General features: G+C 37.8%; 1 protein-coding gene across 3 annotated transcripts in view; it reads left to right on the top strand.

Annotated features, from left to right (window-relative positions):
- The window catches only part of RNASE12 (ribonuclease A family member 12 (inactive)), a 44,365-nt gene extending 36,336 nt beyond the window's left edge, over positions 1–8,029 (top strand). The window contains exons 1-3 of one of the 3 annotated variants that reach the window (XM_039869821.1): positions 6,747–6,840; positions 7,297–7,687; positions 7,819–8,029. In XM_039869821.1, the coding sequence (XP_039725755.1) occupies positions 6,807–6,840; positions 7,297–7,687; positions 7,819–7,843 (450 nt within the window). In that variant the 5' untranslated portion in view covers positions 6,747–6,806 and the 3' untranslated portion in view covers positions 7,844–8,029. Of the gene's footprint in view, positions 1–6,746; positions 6,841–7,296 lie in introns of those variants that run through there. The other 2 variants (XM_039869819.1, XM_039869822.1) reach the window with 2 other exon arrangements.
- Positions 8,030–10,259: the final 2,230 nt, after the last annotated feature.

Genomic DNA, 10,259 nt, shown 5'->3' with positions numbered 1-10,259 from the left:
ACGGGAATGGAGATAAGGCACGCACAGAAGAAAATGGATGACTGTATATATATAACTATCCTTTACATATTCATAATGGTAACCACAAGCCAAAGATTCAGAACCATTGTATATAACATAAAACAAGAAGGACCAGAGGGAAAACCCACAAAAGCCAACCAGAATAAAGAAAACAGAAGCACAAGGACAAAGAAGCAATGGATACACCGAGCTACCAGAAAGCAAAAGATAAAATGGCTGTAAGAAGACCTCATATTTCAATTGTCACCCTAAATGTAAATTGACTGAACTCACCAATAAAAAGGTACAGAGTTGCAGAAGGGATCAAAAAGCAAAACCCAACCATATGCTGCCTTCAGGAGACATATTTCAGCTCCAAAGATAAATACAGACTCAAAGTGAAAGGGTGGAAAATGATATTTCGAGCAAATGGCATTCAGAGAAAAGAAAGAGTAGCAATACTAATATCAGACAAAATAGACTTCAAAATAAAAAAGGTAAAGAAAGATACTGAGGGACACTTCATAATGATAAAGGGAGTCATACACCAGGAAGACATAACATTTATTAATATCTATGCTCCCAATCAGGGAGACCCAAAATATGTAAAGTAATTACAAACAGAACTAAAGAGAGAAACAGACCAAAACACTATCGTAGTAGGGGACCTAAATACCCCACTGTTGGATATGGACAGATCATCCAAACAGAAAATCAATAAGGAAATAACATCCTTAAATGACACATTAGACCAACTGGACATAATTGACATTTACAGAGCCTTCCATTCCAAAACAGCTGCTTATACATTCTTTTCTAGTGAACATGGACCATTCTCAAGAATCAACCACATACTGGAACACAGAGATAGCCTCAACAAATATAAGAGGGTTGAAATCATACCAACCATATTCTCTGATCATGATGCTTTGAAACTAGAGATCAACTGCAGAAAGAAATCAGGAAGAACCAAAAATACATGGTGATTAAACAACATGCTACTGAAGAATAACTGGGTGAGAGAAGAAATAAAAAGAGAGATCAATAGATACATAGAAACAAATGATAATGATAGTACAACATATCAAAACTTTTGGGACACAGCAAAAGTGGTCATAAGAGGAAAGTTCATATTATTACAGGCCTATCTCCAAAAACAAGAACCAGCCCAAATAAATAATATAACCCTTCATCTTAAAAAACTAGAAAAAGAAGAACAAATAAAGCCTAAAGTCAGCAGAAGGGAAGAAATAATCAAAATGAGAGCAGAAATAAATGAAATTGAAAACAAAAAAAAAAGAAAAAATTAATGCAACTTAGAGCTGGTTCTTTGAGAAGGTTAATAAAATTGACAAGAAAAAAGAGAAAGGACACAAATAAAATCAGAGATGAAAGAAAGGAAATTACGACTGACCACAGAAATACAAAGGATCATACAAGAATACTATGAAAAAGTATATAACACCAAATTTAATAACTAGAAGAAATGGATCAGTACTTAGAAAAATACAACCTTCCTAGACTGAATCAAGAAGAACTGGAAAATCTAAAGAGACCGATCAGCAGTATGGAAATGGAAACAATCATCAAAAACCTACCAAAAAGTAAATGTCTAGGAGCAGATAGCTCACCAGTGAATTCTAACAAACATTCAAAGAAGATTTAATACCTATTCTCCTTAAACTCTTCCAAAAAGTTGAAGAGGAGGCAATACTTCCCAATTCATTTTATGAGGCCAATATCACCCTGACACTAAAACCTGGTAAAGATAACACAAAAAAAAGAAAACTACAGGCCAATATCTCTTATGAACACAGATGCAAAAATCCTGAATGAGATACTAGCGAACTAAATACAGTAACATATTAAAAAGATTATACACCATGATCGAGTGGGCTTCCCAGAGGCACAGGGATGGTTCAACATACACAAATCGATTCATGTGATACACCACATAAACACATTCAAAAATAAGAATCATATGATCATATCAATAGATGCAGAAAAAGCCTTCGACAAGATACAGCATCCATTTATGATCAAAACACTTAACAAAATTGGTATAGAAGGAAAATACCTTAACATAATAAAGGCCATATATGACAAGCCCTCAGCCAACATTATACTTCACAGTGAAGAACTAAAAACCTTCCCTCTAAGATCAGGAACAAGGCAAGGCTGTCTGCTATCACCAGTTATTCAATATAACATTGGAGGTCCTAGAGAACGCAGTTAGGCAAGAGAAAGATATAAAAGGCATCCAAATAGAAAACAAAGAAGTCAAACTGTCATTATTTTTAGGTGACATGATTCTCTATACAGAAAACCCTAAAGACTCCACAAGAACTCTACTAGAAACAATAAGGAAATACAGTAATCTTTCTGAATACAAAATCAATGTTCAAAAATCCATAGCGTTTCTATACTCTAATAATGAAGCATCAGAAAAAGAAGTGGAAAAAATAATTCCTTTCATAACTGCAACAAAAAGAATAAAATACCTAGGAATAAATTTAACAAAACAAGTGAAGGACCTATATAATGAAAACTACAAGACCCTATTAAAAGAAATCGAAAAAGATACAAAGAAATGGAAAGATATTCCGTGTCCTTGGATTGGAAGAATCAACATAGTTAAAATGACCATATTACCTAAAGCATTATACAGATTCAATCCAATCTCCATCAAAATCACATCAGCATTTTTTAAAGAAATAGAACAAAAAATTATCAGATTTGTATGGAAGCACAAAAGACCCCAGATTGCCAAAGCCATCCTGAGAAAAAAGAACGAGGCTTGAAGCATCACTCTGCCCTACTTCAAATTATACTACAAAATGACAGTAATCAAAACAGCATGGTATTGGCAGAAAAACAGACACATGGACCAGTGGAACAGAATCGAGAGTCCAAAAGTAAACCCATATTTATATGGACAAATAATTTATAACAAAGAAGCCAAAATCATACAGTGGAGAAAGGAAAGCCTCTTCAATAAATGGTACTGGGAAAACTGGAAAGCCACCTGTAAAACAATGAAACTAGAGTGTTGTCTATCACACACCAAAATTTACTCAAAATGGATTAAGGACCTGAATATAAGACCTGAAACAATAAAATGCATAGAAAAAAATGTAGGAACTAAACTCAAGGACCTTGGACTTAAAGAGGATTTTATGAATTTGACCTCAAAAGCAAGGGAAATAAAAGCTAAAATAAATGAATGGGACTACATCAAACTAAAAACCTTCTGCTCAGCAAAAGAAATTGTCAACAAGGTAAAGAGACAACCATCCAAATGAAAAAATATATTTGCATTCAGTGCCTCCGATAAGGGCCTAATATCCAAAATATACAAAGAACTCATACAACTCAATAACAACAATAACAAAAAAGCCACAAATGATCCAGTCGAAAAATGGGCAAAGGACCTGAACAGATACTTCTCCCTAGAGGACATACAAATGTCCAACAAATATATGAAAAGATGCTCAACATCATAGTTATTAGGGAAATGCAAATCAAAACTACAATGAGATACCATCTCGCACATGTTAGAATAGCTATAATCAACAGGACAAGTAATAACAAATGTTGGAGAGGACGTGGAGAAAAAGGAACCCTCATACACTGCTGGTGGGACTGCAAATTGATACAGCTACTATGGAAAACAGTCTGGAGGTTTTTCAAAAAAATAAGAATTGATCTACTATATGGTCCAGCAAGTTCTCTACTGGGTATTTACTCTAAAGACTTGAAAACCCACATCCAAAAAGATATTTGCACACCAATGTTCATAGCAGCATTATTCACAGTGGCCAGGACATGAAAGCAACCAAAATGTCCTACGATAGATGATTGGCTAAAGAAGCTGTGGTACATATATACAATGGAATATTATTCAGCCATAAGAAGAGATGAAATACTGCCATTTACGACAACATGGATGGACCTCGAGATAATCATGCTAAGCTAAATAAAGCCAAACTGAAAAAGCTGAAAATCACGATATTACTTATATATGGGATATAAACCTAAAAGCAGCAAATGAGCAGGACAAACAGAGATTTATGGACATGGACTATAGGCTAGTGGTTACCAGAGGACTATAGAGTAGTGGTTACTAGTGGGGTGGGGGAGGAGAGGGGAGGTAGACGAGGTAAAGGGCGTCAAGTATATGATAGCTGAAGGAAACTGGACTTTGGGTGGTAAACACATAATAGAATATACAGATGTCAAATTATAATGTACATCTGAAAATTATATAATTATATTAATCAATGTTACCCCAATAGACTTAATTAAAAAAAAGTCTGTGGGGGCCAGGCAGTAGCAAATTAAGGAATGGTTGAGGGCTTGTGGTGGGGTCATTTGTCCTCCCCAAGGCCCTCTACAATCTCTTTCCATTACTATTATTTGATGTGGGCAATCCATATTTCCTCAGCTGTGTGCAAGGCACTCAGAAAGCAGAGTGCCCTTAGCCCACTCTTGTGACATGATCGTCTCTTGGGGAAGAAATATAAAGCAGGGGATGATAAGGAGAATAAACACACCCCACATCAAAATGGCAGAGGAAAGGGACAATTAGAAAGGGTATTTTTTTGAAGGGCCTGCTGGTGGCTGCCAGGAGTAGTAAATACGTGAGTCAGTGTTAAGATTTCTTCTCTTTTGTAATTAAAAATTTCCAGAAAGTTTGTTAAACCGCATAGCCTGCGGGTAGTGTGCGTTAGAGTACTCAGGTTTTAGGAGGAGCGGGAAGCAGGCGGGAGGTAGCCGCTCAGGGCAGAGAAGCACTGACAGAAGCATCCTGTCAGAGAGAGCCTTGAGGGTCCATTGACGACAAGAGCACTTCCCAGGGAGAATTTGAAAGATTTAAGAAAAAGAACTAGAATTCTAATAATGATGAAAGATGGGCTCGAATTGTTGTTATATGAATTTTAAAGTGGGGGCAATCTCCCAAATCCAAAAAACTGGGCCTATTTAGGTTCTGTTCCCTTCTGCTTACTGTTTCCTTTATTCCCATTCGATGCCTGGAACCGAGGATGCCGTCTATGGCTCCCAGTCACTTGGAACCTTTCCCAAGTTGACGTTCCACAGAACACTGTTCCTTAGGTATGTTCATAGTGGTGTCCCTCAAATGAAGTTCCATGCTCAAATCAGTTTGTAAAATTCTGAATTTAACAAACTTCTCTGTTACTGGGTTTCTCAACATTTTGTGCTTTGTGGATCTTGTGACTCTACAAAGGAAGAATTAAAATTAACAGTGTTTCTCAAACTTTTGATCAAGAAACTCTTTTCCTTGAAGCACACTCATTAACATTTTCCAGAACAATGTTTGCCTGAAGGCAAGCAGGAAAAAGGCTGTTAGTCATCCTCCAGTGTTTAGACTTCCCTTCTTCTCTTGTAATTGGAAACCAGAATTTTAGCTGGGCACATGCCCACCCAGAATAAATCGAACATTTCTCTGTGTCTCTTGCAGTTAGATACGGCTATGTGAGCAAATGCTTTCCAGCGAGATATAAGTGGAAATACTGTGTGAAATTTTGGGACGTATCCTTAGAAGGCAGTGCCATGCCCTTTTTGTGCTTTTTTTCTCCCTGCTTGCTGGAATGCAGATATGATGGCTAGGGTTGGAGCAGTCATCTGGACTGTGACATGGAAGACACATGCTGAGATGGAAGAAGTCAGCACCTTGAAGCATCTCACCAATCCTGAACTAACTACCCCAAGCTTTCTTTTTCTTTTAGATGAAAAATAGATTTCCATCTTCTTTAGATTACTGTTAGTTTTCTGTCATTAGTAGCCACTTGGGAAATGTGTAATGATAATCTCTTTAAATAGATCTCTCTTTATGCAATGAAAATGTTTCTGGAAGACGGTGCGCAAATTAATTATGTACTTACATCTTTATGGCATTGCATAACACATATCCAAAACAGGACAATTTGAACTCTGAAAGGACATCCAGAATGAAAGTCTTTGGGAAATAAATAATAACCTCTTGGTTGTTCATTTTCATGGGCTGGGATTATGCTTTCATTATGTAGAAAGAGACACATTCTTTGAACCCTTTTCCAGTATTCTCCGTCTTTTCAAGACCATTTTCACCCCAAAATATTTTTCTTTTTACCAGTTAGAAAGACACAGATTTGTACAGAGGAGACTATGAAGTGAGTTGTCTTTCCAAAAGAGAAATCATTTCAGGGCAAGAAGAGGTAAGATTAAGTGTTTTCCCATTCCTATATCAAATGACCAGGAGATGATAGCAACAAAAATGATTCTTTTGTCTCAATACCTTGATCTTTTACTAAGACCTCATTCACTAATTTTCCATGTCCTGGATACCTCGTGGTAATAAAAGTTGCCGAAACTGGAGTTTCAAACGTTGAGAAGGTGAGACTAGTCTTACTCTTGTTATTTCCCATCTCCACCTTAACTGTTCTGCAATTCATTTCTTCATTAATGAAATAGAGAGAATTGCTCCTTCACAGGTTTGCAGTAAAGACTGGCTGAAAATTTGGAAAATAGAGTGTACTGTGTCTCGCACACATTAGGACGTCAATAAATGTTTTTGAAAAATCCATGCTTGTTTAATGAGGACACATTCAGAACCTTACCCAACTCTCTCTCTGAAAGTAAAGTCTGTCTCTACCTTCTCAGTGGCACCAAAGCACACTCCCCTACAAGCCCCTCCCTTTCTGCTCTTTCCACTCTGGCCCTCCCCACAGTCAACTGGCTCCCTATGAGTTATTGTCAGGCAAACAGTGAGACACAAAGGACTTTCTCAGACCCATGATCACAAGGATATGATACTTGTGAGAGCTGCAGCAAAAAGGAAAGGTAAGAGGAGCTAGCACAGAGCCAAATAGAATCGACAGAAGGAGAGATTGGGAAAAAATTGAAAAGAACCGATTAGAAAACAGTGCTAAAGGCATGTGCAATTGGGCAGAATCAGGGTTGAGATGATTATGGGAAGGAAGGCATTCAGCAATAGGAATAAAACAATCAGCCATGGGTACTTTTGAACACCTCTGTATGTTCAGCTCTGTGTTAAGAACTCTGACAGATTCAGGAGAACTAGGAGATCAGATACTTGCTATCAAGGAGCTTATGGAAGCAAAAGAAAATGAGAATAACTAAGGAACTGAGAGCTGAAATGGTCAGAAAGGGCTTTCTTGAAGAGCTCTTCCTCCAGCTGTTTCTTACAGAGTCAGCATGGTGGAGGAGCAAAGTTAGGGGATGGGGCTGGAGGACTCGATTACCCTCTGCTACCTTCTGTCTTCTTTTACTCTATAGGAATTAAAGCAAAAGATGTAAAGGGACTTATACCCCTGATGATAATAATGGTGATGATTTTCCTGATATTTCTATTCTGGGAAAATGAGTTATATGAGGAAACAATGGTGTCAACCATGGAGCACTTGCATGTGGACTACCCTCGGAGTGACTTTCCTGTAAGGTACTGCAACCACATGATCTTACAAAGAATCATCAAGGGACCTGACAACACCTGCAAAAAGGAGCATGTCTTCATCCACGAGAGGCCTCGAAAAATCAATAGTGTTTGCACTTCTCCCCAAAAAATGGCTTGCCCAAATCATTCCACCATTTTGTGCTTCCAGAGTGAGACAAAGTTCAAAATGACAGTCTGTAAACTCATTGAAGGTATCAGATATCCTTCCTGCAGGTACCACGTTTCCCCCACGGAGGGGTTTATTCTTGTCGGTTGTGATGCCATGGGGCCAATTAATGTTCAGAGATATATTGCATAACTTGAGACCAGCACCTGTATCTGAGATCCTCTGTCTTCTCTCTCAGGGGCACTGGTGCTTGTTCTCCCTGATGCACACCTGAACTGTGGACATGGGGTAATGCTCTGAGTGACATGGGTAGCCATTGGTAATTCATCTATCCTTCCAGTATTTCTGAGCTGGAATCTTTTTGCCCTACTTCAATAAAAAAAAGTTCTATTAAATTAAACCATAAACTATGCATGTGTTTCAATTTATTGCCCCTTTTCTTTGGGTCATTTGATGAGAGCCAAGAGTGAATCCTACACAGGACTGGGATTAGAATAAGGTGAGTGAGGCACTCACTTCACGTGCAAAATTTTAGAGGCACCAAAAAACCCCTAGTAATCTAGATTAATAATATTTTCAAAACAGCAAAGTTATTGCAAAAAGCCCTGGTGAGCAAAATACCTGACTTTTAAATCAAGGGTTGAATTTAGGATGAGACGAGTTACATGAGCTGTGGTCAGATGTTGTTATTTAAAATTTTAATATTTGTTCATAAGAGATTGTTTTGAATTAAATCTGCTTTTAAATGTTGCATTAAATTAATATTTATCTTGATTACTGGGCTTTTTGGTACCCCCTTGAATTTTGTACCTGGAGGAAGTACCCCATTCATTTCACCCTAACCCCAGACCTGGTCCTAGGTATAGAGGCAATTGGGGTCATATTTTAGGTTTTTCTCTAAAGGTGATATGTATAACTCAAGCTGCATTTGTTCCTGTTCAGCAGCTCCCTCTGCACCTTGAAAGAAAGAGAAAAGGAGATTGAATGGAATCTGACTGGTCAGAAACCATTTTCCTGGAAGACTGGAGAGAAACAGACAAGGATTTCCCAGAGAGAGAGATTGAGACTCTCAGAGTTCAGTGTACCTCCTCTTTGTATTCCCAGAAGAAACAGAAGAGACTTTGCCCCAGACAACTAACTCTTTTCCCCTTTTAGTTCTTACAATTGAACTGGTCATTTAGTTCTTTCACGTTCGACTATGGGCAGAGAATCTTTAGAGATAGAGGGCAAAGGAAGACAAGAAAGAGAAAGAGAGGCTCCTAATTCTGGGACTCTGATCAAGTCCTGTTCCTCTCAGAGCCTTAGTTTTCACACCTGTAAAGTGAGAGCTTGAAATAGATAATCTTTGAGGTTCTTTCCAGGCCAATTATGCCACAGTTCTCTTTCTTAGTAGTATAGACATGGGCCTTGTAGGAGGGAAGGGTTGTTAGTACTGGGGAGCAATAAGAAATAAGGAATGCCAGATTATGGGGTCACTAATTCTGAGCTATGACATTTTAATCCTGCAAGTGAGAGCCAGAAATTCATACAGTGAGCTTGAGCAGGCACTGGTGATGTATGGGCTTCAAAGGGCCCTTTCTGTTCTGATCTTTTCAGTTGAGAGACTTCAACTATTGCATTCTTCATTTGTACTTAATTCAAGGTCAGATCAAAAAAAGGAGGTACACCTATGCTAGTTGTTAACTTCGTCTTTTGTAAGTATCAAGTTCTAATTGATTTATTAGATTTAAGGAAGGAGAAGGGTGACACTTTTCAATCTTGAAAAGTGGGCAAGGCTCACCCATCTGGGGTGGCCTTTTCACAATTGAGTTTCATTATCTATTTCTCTGTGAGAATCCCAATGTCACTGTTGTCTTCTTTAAGTTTGAATGTCACCAAGGGATCAGAGCCCTCAGCATCCGAATAGATGCTAAGCAGAAACAGGTGGTTCCTAGGACATGACTTGTTGGGTCCTGGTAGCAGCATCATTTCTTGGGTGAAACTTTAAAGTAGCCGAAATGTGTTTCTATGTTCTGAATTCTTATTATTTTTCCTACTCCTCTCTCTAGGCTTTATTGTCCTTTCTTTCCTACCCAACAACTTTTCTTCCCTTCCTCACCTGACCTCCCTCCTTCTAATTAAAAGCAAAATCTTACAGATAAATGCATTCCCAATGAAGTGTCAGTAGGTAATTGAGACTGTCCAGTGGAATCTGTCCTCAGAGTATTTTCATTCAATAGTGATCAAAGCCCAATTCAAATGAATTGTGATGTTTTTGACATTTGTAGTTTGGGTTTGTTTGTTTTTCTTTTAACGGGCACCTAGCAGCCCAAATCAAACCTAGGTAGCTACAAATTCTGCCCACTTGAAATACATGTTTCAGAAAAACTGGGAATATCTGCACTGCTCTTGTTTATTTTTCTCCTTATTGTCTTTCTGTTTTCTTATTATCACCTCACTATTGATGTTGATGGCGAGGATATTTAGGAAACAATTAAATCCTTTCCTCCTCCCTTCGACCCATACCAAGACTATGCTCAAGGCACACACATGAACATATTTATTTAATTCTTAATAATCTATTGATAATCAAGCAATCCAATTATTTAGGCTTATATATTCTTAGTGCTGGGTCCTTGGTCTAATTTTACACACAGGACATTTTAAAATTAAATATAATTTTAAAAATACAAGTTCATG

The sequence above is a fragment of the Pteropus medius genome, unplaced genomic scaffold (assembly GCF_902729225.1).
Source record: "Pteropus medius unplaced genomic scaffold, Ma_sr-lr_union100, whole genome shotgun sequence".
NCBI lineage: Eukaryota > Metazoa > Chordata > Mammalia > Chiroptera > Pteropodidae > Pteropus > Pteropus medius.
This window is presented reverse-complemented; position numbering and strand designations above follow the sequence as displayed.